This window comes from Anolis carolinensis, chromosome 6 (genome assembly GCF_035594765.1).
Source record: "Anolis carolinensis isolate JA03-04 chromosome 6, rAnoCar3.1.pri, whole genome shotgun sequence".
Taxonomy (NCBI): domain Eukaryota; kingdom Metazoa; phylum Chordata; class Lepidosauria; order Squamata; family Dactyloidae; genus Anolis; species Anolis carolinensis.
In genome coordinates this window covers 57134781-57156385 of record NC_085846.1, presented here as the reverse complement: position 1 = coordinate 57156385, position 21605 = coordinate 57134781, and the positions used below count along the sequence as shown (strand labels likewise).

General features: G+C 38.6%; 1 protein-coding gene across 4 annotated transcripts in view; it reads right to left on the bottom strand.

Moving 5' to 3' along the window:
- Positions 1–21605, bottom strand: part of aoah (acyloxyacyl hydrolase) — a 106219-nt gene that overhangs the window by 44419 nt on the left and 40195 nt on the right. For all 4 annotated transcript variants that reach the window (XM_062983736.1, XM_062983737.1, XM_008112849.3 and 1 more), the window contains 5 exons: positions 15475–15535; positions 14571–14641; positions 9425–9473; positions 4961–5009; positions 1958–2052 (listed from right to left, as the gene is read on the bottom strand). In XM_062983736.1, coding sequence (XP_062839806.1) covers positions 1958–2052; positions 4961–5009; positions 9425–9473; positions 14571–14641; positions 15475–15535 — 325 coding nt within the window. The remainder of the gene's footprint in view (positions 1–1957; positions 2053–4960; positions 5010–9424; positions 9474–14570; positions 14642–15474; positions 15536–21605) is intronic.

Below are 21605 nucleotides of genomic sequence, written 5' to 3'. Positions count from 1 at the left end.
AAAAGAGAAAATAAAAATTGAAAACAATGCAACAAAATAAGCAACAATTAAAATACAAAATAGTGGTCATGGTTGCTGTTGTGCTTAGCTTTTAGTGTTGGGGATAAACTGCGTATTATCACATAATTTCCTGTTAAGTACAAAACTTTATTTCATAAATTGCCAGTATAGATGAGCTAGGACGTCATCAGATGAGATAAATGGACTGTCCTATGATGATGTCCTTACTATTCTTGAGCCACAGAGCCTGCCAGGGAAACTTAATCTTTAGGGTCTTTTACTATCAAATATTATGTTTCCTTTATTGCATTTGGCCAGGACTTTGCTTAGCTTTTCTGGACAATTCAGGACCTTTGAGTTAGAATCCCCAATCTGTAGAAACACATGCAGACTTGTTCTAGAGCATGACCAATGCGATATTTGACAGATCTCTACTCCAGGTTGTCCCTGCAGTCCCTTAGGCTCTTTCGACTCACCTTGTTCTTTTACTCTTATTCTCTGGATCTGATATTCACAACCCATAAATACCGTATATACTCGAGTATAAGCCAACCCGAATATAAGCCGAGGCACCTAATTTTATCACAAAAAACTGGGAAAACATTGACTCCAGTATAAGCCAAGGGTGGTAAATTTCAGAAATAAAAATAGATACCCATAAAATTACATTAATTGAAGCATCAGTAGGTTAAATGTGTTTGAATATTTACATAAAGCTCACATTTAAGATAAGACTGTCCAACTCTGATCAAATCATTATTCTCATCTTCTTCAGTGTAAATGTGCTTATGTATCCTTTTAATAATAATAGAGTGAAATAATACATGTAATAATAATAATCAATACAGGAAAATAATACAAGTAATAATAAATAGAGTAAAATAATAAATGCAATAATAATAATATCAGAGTGAAATAATAAATGTATTACAGTAGAGTCTCACTTATCCAAGCCTCACTTATCCAAGCCTCTGGATAATCCAAGCCATTTTAGTAGTCAATGTTTTCAATATATCATGATATTTTGGTGCAAAATTCGTAAATACAGTAATTACAACATAACATTACTGTGTATTGAACTACTTTATCTGTCAAATTTGTTGTATAACATGATGTTTTGGTGCTTAATTTGTAAAATCATAACCTAATTTGATGTTTAATAGGTTTTTCCTTAATCCCTCCTTATTATCAAAGATATTCGCTTATCCAAGCTTCTGCTGGCCCGTTTAGCTTGGATTAATGAGACTCTACTGTATTAATAATAATAAAAATAGAGTAAAGTAAATCTAATCGTAGCAACAAGAATAGAGAAAAATAATAAATGTAATAATACCAATAATAATAGAGAAAAATAATAAATGTACCATATATTCTCGAGTACAAGCTGACCCAAATATAAGCCAACTAGGACCCTCATCCGAGTATAAGCCGAGGGGGGCTTTTTCAGTCTTAAAGAAAGGGCTGAAAAACTAGGCTTATACTCGAGTATATACAGTAGTTTGTTTATATATGAAAAAAGTTTCAGAGTTGAGAAAACCTTCTGATCTGTCACCTCTTGTCTCCCTCTTATTTGCTTGGCTGCAGTGATTTCTAAAATCACAGATCAGTATCAGTTTCCAGTATGTCCAAACCAGAAAACTTTGATTAAAGGACTCTCTCTAGGCCAGGATGTCAACATGTCCTCTGCTACTGGTTCTATTGCTAGGGGTCTTCTTAAAAATTAAGCCTCTTTCTAGCCTTCCTATCCTATCAGTCTATTAATATACATTGAGCATCTCTTGTAATGAACTGCAATAATGCATTATTATCATGGTAACTTCCTCCAGAGAAAGTGATGATTCCCAGAAAAATAAATGGCATTTCAGCCTTTATTCTCATTGAGTATCTTTCATCACAGAAAATAAATTCTCAGATAGTCAACAGGCACCATACAGTAGCAATGAGCAAAGTGACATACCCTTGACATCTGTGAAGCTGTCACCCATTCAGGAGGGATATGAAAGTGGGCTGAAGCTGAATCTCCCAGAATAATGACTCCCTTGGACTCTGTGCCTGAGGGAGGAATTTTGTTAATAATTTCAGAACTCTCATGGACTTTTCTCATGATGCAAAGTTATACGTGGCTGGAAGCACAGCTATATTAAAACCCATGCAACAGCATTAGTAGAAAAAATATTCAAAATAATGAATTGACCACTTGTGTTCATTTCAAACATGGCATACAATTTTCCACTTCATAGAATCATAGAGCTGAAAAAGACCATGCTGGCCATCCAGTCCAACCCCCTGCCATGCAGGAAAAGCACAACAGTAGCACTCCTGACATAGCACTCCTGACTGGCCATCCAGTCTCTGTCTATAAGCTTTCAAGGAAAGAGCCTCCACAACGCTCTGAGGCAGAGAGTTCCACTGTTGAACAGCTCTCACAGTCAGGAAATTCTTGCTAATGTTCAGATGGAATCTCCTTCCCTGAAATTTGAACCCATTCCTCTATGTCCTAGAATCCAGTGCAGAAGAAAACAAGCTTGATCCCTCTTCCTTATGACTGCCTTTAAAATATTTAAACATATCTATCATGTCTCTTCTCAGCCTTCTCTTCTGAGGACTAAATTTCCTGAATTCAGCTCTCCTAAAGTCTAGAAAGTTTGTCTGACTTCTCTTAGTTTCCCCTTTCCTCTGTATCACAAACTCCAGGAGCACACGGCCACTCCCACCTAAGGATCCCACCAATTCCATTCCATTGACCAGGTCATCAGTGTTGGCTAGGATCCGATCCAGAATAGCTGATCCCCTTGTTGCATCTTCTACCTTCTGGACAATAAAATTGTCTGCAAGGCAAGTAAGGAATTTGTTGGACTCTTGGCAGAGTTTATTTTCCAACAAATATCAGAATAGTTGAAATCTCCCATTACTACTACATCTCTTCATTCTGCGTGTTTGATCATCTGTTCAAGGAATACTTCACCCACGTCTTCAGTCTGGCTTGGAGGTCTTTACTACACCCTCACAACTACATCTTTTTCAGTCCTTGTTTCATTAATTCTTATCCATATGCTCTCAACCTGTTTATCAAGATTTAAGCCCTGCATGTCTTCAAAGGTGTAAACATAAATATTCAAAACATCCTTGACATACAGTGCATTTCATCTGCACTATAAATAACTTAGGTGAAATGGATGCATCAATCAGTTTAACAAAAAGTCCATATTAAATTAGGGTAATTTCTATTAGGTTTATTTTAAGCCTCTGGTCATTACTTAAACATGGATTTTGGGAGAAACACAAATTTGTAGCATCTGCAAGGTCAATAAATTCAAATCATTCAGCTCAATCATAGTATTGAAAGGATAGCCTATGGTCTTGTCTATTAGGGCAAAATTACAAAATGCTGATAAACACTGGCTAGTTCACAGTACCAACACTTTAAAAGTGGAAATTACTTAACAGCATCCTATGACATATAACGTGACAAGTGGAGTGCCACAGGATTCTGTCCTGGGCCCGGTTCTGTTCAACATCTTTATTAATGACTTAGACGAAGGGTAAGAAGGCACAATCATCAAGTTTGCAGACGACATCAAACTGGGAGGGATAGCTAACACTTCAGAAGACAGGAGCAGAATTCAAAACGATCTTAACAGATTAGAGAGATGGGCCAAAACTAACAAAATGAAGTTCAACAGGGACAAATGCAAGATACTTCATTTTGGCAGAAAAAATGGAATGCAAAGATACAAAATGGGGGATGCCTGGCTTGACAGCAATATGTGTGAAAAAGATCTTGGAGTCCTCGTAGACAACAAGTTAAACATGAGCCAACAATGTGATGCGGCTGCTAAAAAAGCCAATGGGATTTTGGCTTGCATAAATAGGAGTATAGTGTCTAGATCCAGGGAAGTCATGCTCCCCCTCTACTCTGCCTTGGTCAGACCACACCTGGAATACTGTGTCCAATTCTGGGCACTACAATTGAAGGGAGATGTTGAGAAGCTGGAATGTGTCCAGAGGAGGGCAACTAAAATGATCTAGAGTTTGGAGAACAAACCCTATGAGCAGCAGCTTAAAGAGCTGGGTATGTTTCGCCTGCAGAAGAGAAGGCTGAGAGGAGACATGATAGCCAAGTACAAATATGTGAAGGGAAGTCATAGGGAGGAGGGAGCAAGCTTGTTTTCTGCTGCCCTGCAGACTACGGTGCGGAACAACGGCTTCAAACTACAGGAAAGGAGATTCCACCTCAGGAAGAGGTGATTCAACATCAGGAAGAACTTCCTCACTGTGAGAGCTGTTCGACAGTGGAACTCTCTCCCCCAGACTGTGGTGGAGGCTCCTTCTTTGGAGGCTTGTAAGCAGGGGCTGGATAACCATCTGTTGGGGGTGCTTTGAATGCGATTTCCTGCTTCTTGGCTTGACTGGATGGCCCATGAGACCTCTTCCAACTCTATGATTCTATGAAGGGGACTGAGCCACTGCCTACCAAGGTCATATCTCCAGATTTAACAAAAGACAGCATGTGAGTTGTAATGTGTTTTAAGTAGCTTTGTCCTGGCAAAGCTGCAGCAGTCCTTGCTGTGGGAGCTAGTTTAGGACACAATGGATGTCCCACATCATGCAAATGGTTCAAACTGTGTGTATATATTGCAAACCACACTCATGTGCTCTGCCTTCACCATTTGAAATTGAAAACAACATTTTCTGCCTTCACTATTTGAAATTATCATACTGACACATTTACATTTTCCTTGTAAAAGCTATAGTATGTATCTTTTTCATCATTTATTTGTACTCATATTTATCCATGACAAACCTACATGCCTACTATTTTCTCATACATACATAGACATACATAAGTTTAGAGAACTAGTACAAACAGTTTAATGAGTCTGAACAATGATAGCAATTAAAAAAATAAAAATACTATCAATGCTTTCTCACCTATATTTTTAAATTTTTACATACTTACCATTACAGAATTTCTGCTCATAAGGGATGCCGTCTTTGGGATCCACACCCTAACACGGGAAAAGACAAAATTAACTTGTGTCTCTGAAACCCCTGACAACATGAATTAATTAATGCATTTTCTATTTTCTTTTGGTTATTACATAAGCAATACACCATGACCAAGAAAACACATTCAGTCTAATCTTCTAGATCAGTTAGGCTCCAGCAGAATACATTTTAGACACACACATGCTGATGAGGCTTGTTGCATGGTGTAAGGAATGAAAATTCCCTAAAGTGGTGCCTTAGAACATGCTGGAAAACAATTCAGTTCTTCCCCTATATTTGTGGTTTATCACCCATCACATCTGAAGGTCTTAGGGGGCTCCGGGCTGTGCTTGCTGACCTAAACTGCATCTAAGAACTAGTTGTAACAACAAGGATTAAATGAAATGCATTTCAAAGAAGGACAATGAAGTAACTTTCTTGGCATAATCAGATATCTCTTTTCGTTAATTTTAAATGTTATTTTAAAAAGGAATTGTAGGGATTTTGAAGTATTTTGACTAAAATTATAAAGGTTATATGACATCTCTATATATAAAAGGGTAATGACATTTCGCCCTAGGACAAAGCAGCAAAACTACACATCCCAGAAACACTAAACTTGGCAACACAACCCCTCATCCATGCCTCTACGTTCATACAACAAAAAGCTCCAGCTACTCCAGAAAATGGCCAGGCTTTGAGACTGCAAGGCTATTCACTGCTATTCCAGCTGGCCAACAAAGGATTCCCATAAGCCACAGCAATGCGTGGCCGGGCACAGCTAGTTATATTATAATTTTTTATCCCAAACAACACCTCCAAAACAATAAGCAAAAATGCAACAAAAATCAACAAACATAATACAGTACATTAATTTTTCAACATTAATAACATAACAAAAAAAAATCCCAATTTATTTATTTATTTACTTCTTTTTTTTTGTTGCACTCTATCTCACCCCAACGAGGACTCAGAGTGGCTTCCAAATTGGCAATAATTCAATGTCATGCAAACATAAACAAAAAATACAATATACGCATACATTAACATCAGTAAATTTTAAAAAATATAGCATATCAATACAGTAGAGTTTCACTTATCCAAGCTAAACAGGCTGACAGAAGCTTGGATAAGCGAATATCTTGGATAATAAGGAGGGATTAAGGAAAAGCCTATTAAACATCAAATTAGGTTATAATTTTACAAATTAAGCACCAAAACATCATGTTAGACAACAAATTTGACAGAAAAAATAGTTCAATACGCAGTAATGTTATGTTGTAATTACTGTATTTACGAATTTAGCACCAAAATATCATGATATATTGAAAACATTGACTACAAAAATGCCTTGGATAATCCAGAAACTTGGATAAGCGACGTTTGGATAAGTGAGACTCTACTGTACATTATAATCAATTAGTAAAACCACACAAGATCCGAAGTCATAATCCAGGAGTCATTCTTTCTAGTCATGTTACAATTACTTTATTGCCAGCTATTGCACTGACTGCTCTTTGAAAGCTTAGTCCCATAGACAGGCTTTTAGTTTCTTTCTAAAGGGCAGGAGGGAGGGAACTGATCTGATTTCACTGGGAAGGGAGTTCCACAGTCGAGGCGCCACCACCGAGAAGGCCCCGTCTCTCATCCCCATCAGCCGCACCTGCGAAGGAGATGGGACCAAGAGCAGCTCCCTCTCTAAGAAGATCTTAGCCTTCTTCATAGAGGGAGATACATTCAGATAGGTAAGCTGGGTCAGAACCATTTAGGGCTTTATAGGGTAAAGCCAGCACTTTGAATTGTGTCCAGTAGCAAACTGGCAGCTAGTGGAGCTGACATAACAGGGGGAGGCTATGCTCCCTGTACGCTGCTCCGGTGAGCAATCTGGCTGCTGCTCAGATTGCTTTCAAGCAGTCTTCAGAGGTAGCCCCATGTAGAGCACATTGCAGTAGTCGATTTGAGATGTAATAAGAGCTAGGACCACCATGGCCAAGTCTGGCTTCTCAAGGTATGGGCACAACCGACACACAAATGTTATTCTACATCAAGCGAGACAATTGGCACCCTATCTATCTGATGAGGTTCTGGCAACAGTCATCCATGCCACGGTCACGTCTAGGCTGGACTATTTCAATGCCCTGTATGTTGGCCTTCCGATGTCTACGACCCGAAAGCTCCGTATTGCTCAGGATGCGGCAGCCAGGCTTCTCACAAGAACACCCATGAAATGCCACATAACACCAGTCCTGCAGCATTTGCATTGGCTTCCAACTGATTACCGTGGTTTATATAAGATGCTAGTTCTGACCTTTAAAATTCTTTACGGCCAGGGCCCATCGTACCTTAGGGACCGTCTCTCCTTCTCCCATCATCGGAGGTCACAACGACCATCCCAATGCGACTTACTTTATGTACCGGGTCCTAGAGAAGTGCACCTGGAAAGGACCAGACGCAGAGCTTTTTCTATTTCTGCCCCTGCCTTATGGAATGCCTTGCTGCCCTATATGAGAGCCATGTGTGAGTTAGGGCCTTTTACCCTAGCACTTAAGACCTGGCTTTTTACTAGAGCTTTTGATTTATGTTAATTTTATTAATATTTGTATGTATGCAGGCCTGTAGCAAGGGGGTGGTTTTAGGGATTCAACCCCCCCCCCCCCAAATTTTTCAGGTTATAAAAAAAATCAGGTTTACTCATGAATTTTAACTGGTTAACCAAATCCCCATGCTAAGTCTATGAGACGCAAAACATTAAGAGTCCCTCCAGGCACTATCTCAAGCAGATATTGACAGGTTTGTAGCGGGGAGGGGTATGTGTTAGGGGTTCAACCCCCCCCCCCCCAAATTTTCAAAACCCCTCCTGAAAATTTTTTCTGGCTACGGCCATGTATGTATGTATTTCTACAATTTAGCTTGTAAATCGCCTAGAGCATCTTGGATGGAGGGCGATTAATAAGTAATTAGATGATGATGATGATGATGATGATGATGATGATGATGATGATGATGATGAATTGTGTGAAAGCTCCCCTGGCCACCGCCGAGGCCTGGGGTTCCAGGCTCAGTGATGAATCCAGGAGGACTTCCAAGCTGCGAACCTGTGATTTCAGGGGGATTGTAACCTCGTCCAGCAAGGCTGTAACCTATACCCTGATTAGCCTTTCGACTGACCAGGAGTACCTCTGTCTTGTCTGGATTCAATATCTATTTGTTCACTCTTATCCAGATCATCACAGCTGCCAAGCACTGGTTCAGGATCTGGACAGCCTCCTTAGCAGTAGTGGAAAGAAGTGATAGAGTTGGATGTCATCTGCATACAGATGACATTGAACTCCAGAACTCCGAATGATCTCTCCCAGCGGATTCATGTAGATGTTAAATAACAAGGAGGACAATACTGAAGTCTGCAGGACCCCACAGAACTAAGGCTGCGGGGCCGAGCAGGTACCCCCCAGCAACACTTTCTGAGTGTGACCCCCCAGGAAGGACCGGAGCCACTGTAGGACAGTGCTTCCAGCCCCATTTCTGCGAGGCGTCTCAGAATGATACCGTGGTCTATGGTATCGAAGGCTGCTGAAAGATCCAAGAGAACTAACAGGGACACCCTTCCCCCTGTCCAATTCCCTGCGTAGATCATCCACTAAAGAAACCAAGGCTGTTTCAATTCTATGGCCCGGTCTAAAGCCAGACTGTGACAGATCCAAATAATCTGTTTCTTCCAAGAACACCTGAAGTTGCAAGGTGACCACACGTTCCAAGACTTTGCCCAAAGAGGGGAGATTAGAAGCATAATAATGAATGAAAGAACCAAATTAATTTTCAAAAGTAACTTTCCAAACTGCCTCATCATATTTAAAGGTAAAGGTAAAAGTTTCCCCTGACATTAAGTCCAGTCATGTCTGACTCTGGGGGTTGGTGCTCATCTCCATTTCTAAGCCGAAGAGCCGGCGTTGTCCGTAGACACCTCCAAGGTCATGTGGCCAGCATGACTGCATGGAGCGCCGTTACCTTCCCGCCGAAGCGGTATCTATTGATCTACTCACATTTGCATGTTTTCAAACTACTAGGTTGGCAGGAGCTGGAGCTAACAGTGGGCACTCAAGCCACTCCCCGGATTTGAACCTGGGACCTTTCGGTCTGCAAGTTCAGCAGCTCAGCGCTTTAACGCACTTCGCCATCTAAAACAAGAATTAACTTGTTTCACTGTCCAAAAAAAAAAAAATCAGAAAGATTAGAATTTCTCTGTTACAATTTTCATATTATCACTATTGGTACAGGACTAATTTATCACTATATTATGTTGGGTAACAGTTTTGTTATGCTTAGTTTGCAGAAATATACTCTTTCACAAATCCATGACATAAAAACAAAAAAGCTGATTCTAAAATAGAGAAAGATCAAAGGTGATAAGGTTTTGATAGCATATTTAGCAACTTACCCATATTCCATTACAGTTAGAATCCACCTTTACATCCCACTGATCAGGGCTAAAAACAGAAATGTTTAGCAGAATCAGAAAATGTCTTTGTTCTAGATTTTTCAGAATACAAAACAAATGGTGTAAATAAAGATAAAAATTAGAAAACAATTTTTACTTCTCACTACTTTGTTCACGTAGTTCTAGTAGCCATAAAGAAATGCTAAAGTAAATATTCTCATTCAGACTAAATGTGTATAGTTTTCTTAAAGTATATATATTATTGCCAAATATATTTTTAGGATGTGTTATACACCTCATTCATCTACTAAACATATACAACATAACTTATATCAATCTCAACAGGACAACAGTTCTAGTATATGATATATACATGACACAACAACAAGTAATCCTGGGTACATAGTCCTTGTTCCGGGGGTTCTTTCATCAGGTTGTGTCCTTAGGTTATGTTGTATATGTTAGTAGATGAATGAGGTGTATAACACATCCAAGAAATATATTTGGCAATAATAGACTTTAAGAAAACTATACACATTTAGTCTGAATGAGAATGCTAGCGGATGACCCAACATCACTACATCAGTGATTTTATTTAGCTATTACACCCACACCATCAAAGGTTATGCAGATTCCCAAATCATTGTAAAATACATGGATTATACATTTCCAAACCATTTACATTTTTTCATACTACAACAGACTCTCAGTTATCTGGAACTTAAGCAACTGAAACTCTCAAGGAACCAGCAAAAAATCAAAGAAATAATATAACTTAAAATAGCATCAATTTTCAACAGAAATGTAAGTCAACGCGGTGTTCCACGCAGTAAGCCCACACTTTGTGCACCACATGAAGTTGAAAAGTTTATTGACTGCCATTTAACTAAAATTGCAGATTACATTCACAAAGCTGTTTTTATAATACAGCAAAGCTGTGTTACGTTAAGTCTTTATTCATCTCATTTTGTTTTTATTACAGTATTTCTCTAATAATATCAAGCCAATACAGAATTTATGGTACGGTATAGTATGAGGTATAGTATTAGTTAGGACTACTGTTAATAGTAACTATCAAGCAACTAGAAATGAATTTATGTGGCATTTATAATTTCCCATTGGTGATGGTTAACTTAGTTTAAAGGTAAAGGTTTCCCCTGACGTTAAGTCCAGTCATGTCTGACTCTGGGGGTTGGTGCTCATCTCCATTTCTAAGCCAAAGAGCCGGCGTTGTCCATAGACACCTCCAAGGTCATGTGGCTGGCACGACTGCATGGAGCGCCGTTACCTTCCCACCAGAGCGGTACCTATTGATCTACTCACATTGGCATGTTTTCGAACTGCTAGGTTGGCAGGAGCTGGAGCTAACAGTGGGCGCTCACTCCGCTCCTGGGATTTGAACATGCAACCTTTCGGTCTGCAAATTCAGCAGCTCAGTGCTTTAACACACTTCGCCACCGGGGCTTCTAACTTAGTTTACTATACTTATTTTGTTACAAGAAGTCTATGGCCTAGATTGTTTTATCAAAGTCTGAAATCTAACACATTTTACAAAAATGTCAAGGGAAAAATATTGATGTAAATCAAATGCCAAACCATGGATAGACACTTAGGACTTCATAGGTTTAGGGCTCTGTTTCCATATGCTTGGGAAAAGTTGGGGTTTTTGATTGCATCTATTAGAATTCCTGAGTTAACATTCCCCACAGCTCTGAGAATTGTGGTTGAAAGGAATAATGCTCCCAAGCTTTGGCAAGAGGTACAGTGACAGTCTAAGCATGTACAAAGCCATTTAAGAGTTAGCAGCCAAGAGACTAAGGAAGGCTCTTACTCCTCATGGTGACTGACAAGGAGAATTAGACTTGTATAATGGTTGTACTCTGGGCAAGAGACAGTATGACCCAGTCATGAAGTGGATTATATTTCAAAAAAAATCTTTAAGGAGTTATAAGGAGTTTTAAGGAGCAGGAGATGGGCAGGGTATATTTTGCCCTTGTCTAAATTAGATTTGTGGACAAAACCCAGAAATGGGATATCTGGCAGCAATATATACAGAGTAAATTCTGCTTTGTAAAAATGAAATGGTTGCTTTTTATAACAATTGATATCAAATACTGAAGGATCACTATCATCAAAGAAAACAAATATTGTTACAGAGAGATGGTAAAGAAGAATGGACTGATAGGCATAGCCACAGCGGTTTACAGGAATAATAATAATAATAATAATAATAATAATAATAATAATAATGATGATGATGATGAAAGCTATGGACTTGTCAATATCAGAAGAGAAATTTTCCAGGGAGATTCATTGTCCCCTCTGCTTTTCATTATTGCCATGATCCCTCTGTCAACAATCTTACAAAAAACAAATCTCGGCTATCAAACATCTAAGAAATCTCACAAAATTTCACATCTGATGTACATGGATGACCTGAAGCTGTATGGGAAAACGGAAACTGAAATCCAGTCTCTGACCAACACTGTCCGAATTTTTAGCACTGATATCAGCATGGAGTTTGGTTTGGACAAATGTTCGACAGTGGCAGTGAAGAAGGGAAAAATCATTAAAAGTGAGGGCATAAATATGCCTAATGGCCAAACAATAAAGTGTCACCAGCCAGAGGTCTATAAATATCTGGGCATATTACAGTTGGATAACATCAAGTATGAACATGTGAAAACTGTGGTCAGCAAAGACTACACACAAAGGGTCAGAAAAATTCTCAAAAGCAAGCTCAATGGAGGCAACACCATCAGGGCCATAAACATCTGGGCCATACCTGTCATAAGATATACTGCTGGCATCATAAACTGGACACAGGCGGAACTGGACAATTTGGACAGAAAAACAAGAAAACTCATGACCATTCATCATTCATTGCATGCTCGAAGTGATGTTGACCGGCTATATCTGCCTAGAAGATCAGGGGGCAGAGGACTCTTACAAGTAAAACAAGCAGTCAAAGAAGAAGAACATGCCCTGACAGAATATGTGAAGCAAAGTGAAGAACCTGCTTTGATTGAAGTCAAAAATCAGAAACTCCTCAAAGCACAGCAGACAAAAAATTAGTACAAGAAAACTGCACTACAAACTAGAGCTGACAGCTGGCACAACAAAACACTGCATGGAAAGTTCCTTGACAAAATTGAAGGAAAAGCTGATAAGGAGAAGACCTGGCTCTGCCTCACAAATGGGACCCTGAAGAAGGAGACAGAAGGCCTGATCCTTGCAGCCCAGGAGCAAGCCATCAGAACAAATGCAATTAAGGCCAAGATTGAAATATCAGCTGATGACCCAAAATGCAGACTGTGCAAGGAAACCGACGAAACCATTGATTATATCCTCACTGTTGTAAGAAAATCACACAGACAGACTACAAACAGAGGCACAACTATGTGGCCCAAATGATCCATTGGAACTTATGCCTCAAGTACCACCTCCCAGGAGCAAAGAACTGGTGGGATCACAAACCTGAAAAAATATTGGAAAATGAGCACGCAAAGATTCTGTGGGACTTCTGAATCCAGACTGACAAAGTTCTGGAACACCACACACCAGAAATCACAGTTGTGGAAAAGAAAAAGATTTGGATCATTGATGTCGCCATACCAGGTGACAGTCGCATTGACGAAAAACAACAGGAAAAACTCAGCCGCTATCAGGACCTCAAGATTGAACTTCAAAGACTCTGGCAGAAACCAGTGCAGGTGGTCCACTGGGTGCCGTGCCAAAAGATCTCAGCCGGTATTTGGAAACAATAGACATTGATAAAATTACGATCTACCAACTGCAAAAGGCCACCCTACTAGGATCTGCACACATCATTCGAAAATACATCACACAGTCCTAGACGCTTGTGAAGTGTTCAACTTGTGATTTTGTGATACGAAACCCAGCATATCTATCTTGTTTGCTGTGTCATACAATGTTGTTGTGTCAATAATCATAATAATAATAATTATTTTATTTCTTAGTCGCCTTTTGTTGTGGCTCGAGGCAGGGCACGTAGTTAAAAACACATCATTATAAATACATATTAAAACACATTTGTATGAGATACGTATATTAAAATACACAGAACAATGATTAAAATTAAACCTGCTTGCTGGACATGAACCTGGAATGGGACGTTACACACCAGGTGTTTCCTAGACTGCAGTGTCCTCAACAAAAATTATTGCAGTGATTACTAGGATATCGGGAATGACCCTATCTTTCATAACACAAATAAAGTCCTCAGGGAAAGAAGTAGGAGTATAAGAGGCTTAGTTGATTTTTTGAAACTCAAAGAGATCTTATACATATTGCAGAGGATAAGCTGAGAACACACATAAAAAAGGAGAAATGTGATATGTAGGTTTGGTAACCCTAAAATCTAGGTTAGGTCTAAGAAAAGGGTCTTTCACTATCTGTGGGAGGACCAAGACAAATCCAGTACCTTTTTAATATAATCTTTATTAAAGCTTTTTTTTCCAATATACATATTAAAATGAAAAGATAGATATCATAGGTTAGATAGAGGAATAAGTGATAGAAAAAAAAGGAAGAAGAAAAAAAAGGGGGGAGCAAATCCAGTATCTTTAGTGACTTTTGCCATATTGTAAGAACTTTTCTTTTAAAGGTGAATTCCACTTAAATGTTACAAAGTTGTTCTTATCAATTTTAGGTGTCATTTGGTTATTCTTAAAAATTTCTGCTGCTTTTTCTTAGTTGTGGTGCTATTATTATTTTATTTTTATTATAGATGACCACCTTGAGGACTTTTTGAAGAAAAGGATGACGTTGTTTCAATTAAAATAAAATAACATAACATAATCACATTAGTTTTAATCATTTCAAAATGGTCAACTTTTAGGAAAAACACACCTACGAGTAGAAGATAAATAGGGAAACAGTAATACAGACAAAATATTTATGAATCAAGTTTCCCTTTGTAAACCTCCCCTATGAACTGCTCCTTTCTCATGAAAACTGAAATATGAACTACTGAATAAAGCAAAGAGCTTGTGAGACCCTCTCCAACCCAAATAACTGGGACAACTGGACTTGTACTCTAATATAAAATACTTTTGGAGGCTTAATTCTCTCATAATTAAAAGAAGTAATTGCTTTCGCAAGAGAGCTGAAACATTCACATTACCGTCTTCCCGGATACACAGCGGCGTCTGCATCATCACAATCTCTGCCTCTCCAGTAATACCCCCTCAAGGTCTAACCAGGAATAGAAGCACAGATAAAATGTCACATTATTACTTTTCCCCTCCTTCTAGGCATCAAACTTTAAAAATAAAACTCTGAGTAGAGACAAGAACGAAATAGCTGGTAAATCAACCCCTTCTCTCCTAGCTGTCTTTACAAAAATGACACATAGCTCATATTAATGCAGAATGAAATTGACAATTCTAGTATTTCTTTCAGATAACTTTGCTTCATCTTTTAATTTGATTTTAATTTAATTCAATTTGCTTCTTGGGGCAGAGTAATGTCATGGTCAGACTTCTAGACAGATTATAATGGAATAATTATTTTTCTTCCCCACAAAGAAAATGCTTCTTCAAGACTATAAAGAACATTTGCCTCTTTATTAATAGTTTTTTTTAATGAAAGAAAAGGTTTTATTGTCAGAGTAATTGCAGCGCAGCAGTAGTTGGATGGAGTCAGTGGAACGCAGAACGAAGAGACACCCAGAGACGTTAGTAAAACTATATACAAGTTTTACTATATGCAGTAATAATCAAGACAAACAGACTTGCAGACAATGGACAAACACAGGACTCTCACTCTCAGCAGACAGCACTCAACTGACACAATCAGCAATGCACACACTTGTGTCTGGACACTCCCCAGTTCCAGCCACACATCAAGGTCAACACAGCTTCTTAGTAATTAACTCTTTCCAGACTATAGTATACTCTGGATGATGCAATCGGTATGCAATACAGGCAAGACACAAATTTCATTTAAACACTATCAATACACAAATCCCACACTAACATTTATGACTATTAAAAGATTCTAGAATTATGTTGCTTTACTTTACTTACTGGGAAAATGCTGAATTTATCTCCATCGAAGTCTTCATAAGGTAACTTGTTTTTGACAAAACTGTGGGAAAGGAACATAGTGCACATGTGCATTTTTGCTCAAGGGCTAACATAAAAAGTTCAACTTATTATTTATTCATTATTTCCAACTCTATTCTTAAGCACAGCCCTCTGTACCAGAAGTAATTTGTATTATAATGCAAAGAGCCCATTATAGTGGAAACTGACATCTTCCTTACACACACCTGAAGCGATTTAATTCCAACCAAGCCATTACTTATTATTATGCTGTCTGTTATTCAGGACCTGGGGAGCTTCTAGCTCCATTTTTGCTTTCCTCACACAAAAGGCAATGCACAAGAAAGAAACAACATTCCTGTTTTTCAGTATCCTTGTTCACATGGTGACTGACATGTGAATAGGAACCTCCCTTTTTCACATGTGTCACTTTCTATGAGGAGGGAGCAGAATTTATCCTTGTTCAAGAAAGTGTGGGGAATAATACCAGGGCAGGACTTTAGCTGGCTACAGTTATCTGCATCAGCCTATCAATTCACATTCATGTGTGTGTGTGTGTATGTCAAGGTCATACTAGACCCAACTATGACAAATTACTGTATGTAATCAAAGTTAAGCCGAGTTTTTCAGCCCTTATTTATGAGTTGAAAAAGCCTCCCCCGGCTTATATTCAGGTCAAGGTCAAGCCAGCAGCTGAGCCTGGAGGCCACAGTATGTTTTCTTTTCCAAAACCTCCCTCCTCTGCTTCTCCTCCCAGGCTGGTTATCTTATATTTTTTTGAGAGAGAGAGACAGAGAAGAAGCTAGTGTTTTCAAAAGCGAAAGGAGAGTGTGAGAGAAACCCTTGCAAGCCAGATTGCATGGGCAGAAGGGGAAGAAAAAAAGATATTCTTGCAAATTTGCACGATTCATTGCTATTATTATTATTATTATTGTTGTTGTTGTTGTTGTTGTTGTTGTTATTATTACTACTACTACTACTACTACTATTGCAAGAACATTTGAGTCCAAAGAGAGAGAAGGAGGGAAAAGAGAGCAACAGAAGGTGTGTATTTCTTTTTATTCCTAAGGAAACAAAAATGAGGTGGGCTTTTTTGGGAGGGGGAGAGAAGTTTTAAAAAGCCTTTTCTGGCTACTTTTAGAGTTTGAAAAAGGGAGAAAGAAAAGAGGTGGGAAAGGGCAGGAGAAAAGAGGCCAAAGTTGTTTTTAGGGGGACTTTGCTTGCATTTCTTCCTTGGGTAAATGCATGCCCCAAAGCTTCTAAATACTTATATAGATGTTCCCCCTAAAAATACATTAATATATGAATTTTCCCCTCATATGTTTACAGGTCTTTGCAAATCCTATGTAAATATAGATAACTAGAGATTTCCATGTACCTGTATATCTGTTCCTATATGTATACATTAATTTTATATATGAATTTTATATGAATTTTACCCTCACATGTTTTCAAGTGCAGAGGGAAAATGCATGTGCACACACACACACACACACACACACACACACACACACGTCTAGATAGATATAAATATTGATAAATCAGGGCTGGAAATATTGCAGGAGGAAAATGCACATAGAGAGAGGATATGCAAAGGTTTCAGGGGGAAATACACATGTGAAATTAGTATATATAATGATAGATCTATATCTAGCTCTGCATTGTTTATGTAGGCATTATAGGTTTGCCTGTTATTATGTTGGAAGCTGGCCTGAGTCCCCAGGGGGAGAGAGATAGGGCAGGGTACAAATGAAGCTGTTGTTGTTGGTGATGATGATGATTATAAAGTTATTGTTGCTTTTCCACTTATAGAGTTAGTTTACTGTTTTTCTTTGAAATACAGTAAATATTCAAAACATTTAACCCACTGATGCCTTAATTAATGTAATTTTATTGGTATCTAATTTTATTTTTGAAATTTACCAGTAGCTGCTGCATTTCCCACCCTCAGTTTATACTTGAGTTAATAAGTTTTCCAAGTTTTTTTGTGGTAAAATTAGGTGCCTCGGCTTATATTTGGGTCGGCTTATACTCGAGTATATACAGTACTAGGAAAAGGTATAAAAGAAAGAAGAAAAGACATAGCCTTGTTTTATAAATATTACCATACATTGATGTTGGTGTCTGGATTAATGAATGCAATATCATTTTTAGTGAAAAGAAAAATTATAAAACAGAAGTACACATTTAAGAGGTTAGGTCTGGTGCCTGTGTGTTATTAACCGAGCAAGCAAGTAGACAAAACTTGTCAAATGTTGGTATATAAAGGAGTCTTGTAACATCTTAGAGATTACCTGAGAGAATGAAGTTGGTAGCATAGGTTTTTCTAGACTAAGGACCTCATCAGATGGACTAAAGTCTATGTTTCCATGCTCTGTGGAAACGAAGCTCCATGGGAGCCCCACAGAGGCCATCACATGACATAAGGGTGGGACTCAATGGGGCAGTCTGGTGGGACTCAATGGGGCAGTGTTTCCACAGTGCATAGAAATGGAGCCTAGCAGGTGTCTTCAGAAGTCAGGTGTTACCCGATTCTAAGCAGCAGAATGTGAGAGAAAGCAGGGAAAAGATGCGAAAAGGCACGGAAAACTCGTGGCTGGCCATCCCCGAAGACGGGGAGAGACGGGAGAGAACAGGGTAAGACGGTTCCCTCTACCATTGTATATGGCCTGTGCACTGTTCTAATATAGCACCAATCCTATGTAAAATTATACTATCCTGTTTCCCCTAAAATAAGACATCTCCAGAAAATAAGACCTAGTAGAGGTTTTGCTGAATTGCTAAATATAAGGCCTCCCCCAAAAGTAAGACCTAGTAAGTTTTTGTTTCGAAGCATGTCCAACGAACAGAGCATGCAGGATCGGTAAATGTACCTACCATAGAGTATTATACATAGAAATAATGGTAGTAACAAGAAATTCTAGATAGGATTCACAGTTTGTCTGGTTATGCTGGTTTGTGATGACAACTACTGTACAGTATATAATAAATGTTCATTTTTTTGTTCAACAATAAATGTGAATTCTTTTTCATGGAAAAATAAGACATCCCCTGAAAATAAGACGTAGAGCATCTTTGAGAGCAAAAATTAATATAAGACACTGTCTTATTTTCGGGGAAACACGGTATATGTATATTTTTAGGAATGTTTATTGTATTTCATAGAATCATAGAGTAGTAGAGTTGGAAGAGACCTCATGGACCATCCAGTCCAACCCCCTGCCAAGTAGCAGGAAATCATGTTCAAAGCACCCCCGACAGATGGCAATCCAGCCTCTGCTTAAAAGCCTCCAAAGAGGCTCCAAATTTAATTTTAATTGATTGAATGTTCTGTATTATTTTTATATACGTGTTTTTATTGTAAGCTGCCCTGAGTCCCCTGTTGGGTGAGAAGGGAGGGATACAAGTACTGTAATAAATAAATAAAATCCTCTTTCCCATCCTCCTCCTTGATCCTCAGGCTGTCCTCTTGGCAGAATACTGGGAGGAGGGTGAGACAAGACGGTGACTGAGTGTGCTTCAGTCGCCATGTGCCTTCCTCGAGTCCTCCTCCCGGCATAAGGGTGGGATCACTCTCACCATCTGTATACCGAGAGGAGGACGAGACATGTGATGGCTGAGAGCGCTCCAGGAGGCTCTCAGCTGCTCCATGCCTTCCTCCCCCATCCTTTTGGCATAAGTATGTGACGAATCACCATGTCCTTATGCCAAGAGGACAGGGAAAATGGGTGGGGGGGCTGAGGTAAGTGCCCAGAGGGCTACACCGGCCCCCGGGCCTTAGTTTGCCCATAAAAGTACACAGAAATCTATGAATACGTGTAAAGATACAGCTGTCCCATTGCTAACTAATATCCAGAATAGAACATAGGTAACAAACTGATTATAATCATTACAGGCGCAAGAGGAATGCACAGATGAAGACTGTTTACAACATTACATCAAACATTATTTTCATGCTTGTATGTTTTTTCAGTAACAGATAAGTATATTCAGTGATTGAGCACAACACTGAATTTTAGTATTATCCCACACAGATAAAAGTCTTAGGAATGCATGGTCAATGAAATAAACAACTGATAATTTCTTCTGAAAGTTGTGGTTCACACTTTAGATAAATTCCCCATTGTCCCATACAAGTTAATGTCTCGGAGATGCGTATAAAGGAATGTAAAACATAAAGGAGTAAAGAACAACAAGGATTCCCGGGTATTTTGCAATCCTCGTTTCTGGATCAAGGTCCCTTTTTCAGGTTGCTTCTGAGGATTTTTTTCATGCGTTTGTGGTAGAATCTCCTGAAGCTTTTGTAAATTCCACTAAGGAGTTTGTGGCTCTGCTGTAGCACTTCAAATGTGGTTAATGATCCTTCTGCCTTCCATTTGTGAGCTCACAAATGGAAGGCAGAAGGATCATTATCCACATTATCCACAATTTTCAGAAGAAATTATCAGTTGTTTATTTCATTGACGATGCATTCCTAAGACTTTTATCTGTGTGGGACAATACTGAAATTCAAAGTGTTGTGCTCAGTCAATGAATATACTTATCTGTTACTGAAAAAACATACAATCATGAAAATAATGTTTGATGTAATGTTGTAAACAGTCTTCATCTGTGCATTACTCTTGCGCCTGTAATGATTATAATCAGTTTGTTACTTATGTTCTATTCTGGATATTAGTTAGCAATGGGACAACTGTATCTTTACACTTACCCTGTTTCCCCTAAAATAAGACATCCCCAGAAAATAAGACCTAGTACAGGTTTTGCTGAATTGCTAAATATAAGGCCTCCCCCAAAAGTAAGACCCAGCAAAGTTTTTGTTTGGAAGCATGCCCGCCAAACAGAACACCAGAGCATGCAGGATCAGTAAATGTACCTACCATAGAGTATTATACATAGAAATAATGGTAGTAACAAGAAATTCTTGATAGGATTCACAGTTTCTCTGGTTATGCTGGTTTGTGATGACAACTACTGTACAGTATATAATAAATGTTCATTTTTTTGTTCGAAAATATATGTGAATTCTTTTTCATGGAAAAATAAGACATCCCCTGAAAATAAGACGTAGAGCATCTTGGGGAGCAAAAATTAATATAAGACACTGTCTTATTTTCAGGGAAACACGGTATGTATTTTTGACATTAATATTGAAATCTGAAATATATACAGAAAGTCTTGACCTTAAGACTTTTCCCACAACTAAATGGAGCCCATGAACATATCTTTATAAGTAGGTTGAAATGCAAAACCTCAGGGTACAGTGTTGAGGGGACAAAGGCAGAGGGGAAGATATTGCCTAAAGTCAAGGTGAGTTGATATCCCTATGAGTGGTGGTGAGAGTATCAGAATGCAGTATCAGATATCCACTGTGTATTTGTACTGTGGTATCCAGAAAATGCATTTGTTCTGTTGACAATTTAAGGCTGAAATTGATGTTGGGGTGGAAGTTGTTGAAATTCTGGTGGAATATATTGAGTGAGTCCTCTCTATGAGTCCAGATTATAAAGATATTTTCAATATACCTCAGGCAGAGGAGAAGTTTCTGGGTGCAAGAATTAAGAAAGCTTTGTTCTATGAAAGCCATGAAGATGTTGGCATATTGCAATGCTAGTCATGTGCCTGGTATGATCTGACAATGTTTACAAACCACCAGAAATAAATCAATCAACTTTTCAGGAAAACCAATTTACTTCACTAAAATGCTTAAAGTGGATATTCTAGGCACACCAAATGACTTTTGAGTACACACATACTGGATTGGCCTTGGCTGAAATCTATGCTCAATGAGGCTTAATGATTCTCTGAAGTTTGCATTTTGCCCCACGGCCAGAGGGTAAAAAAGAGACACTTTAAAGTATAATTCCAATAAATTATAAGCTACCTTTTCTTTGAAAACCAGTTTTATTCCTACATTTTAACACATATGAGCTTTTTCTACTTGGTTGCTTTTCATTTTCAGGCCCTGGAATTTAGTAACACAAATGGTATGATATAAATCTCGAACTGACATTACAGGATTTATCTAAAATTGGATGTCATTCTGGGTTTTTCTTTGGTCCATTAGTTTTCCTTCTTACCCTGCTGAAGAACTGCAATCATAAACAATACAG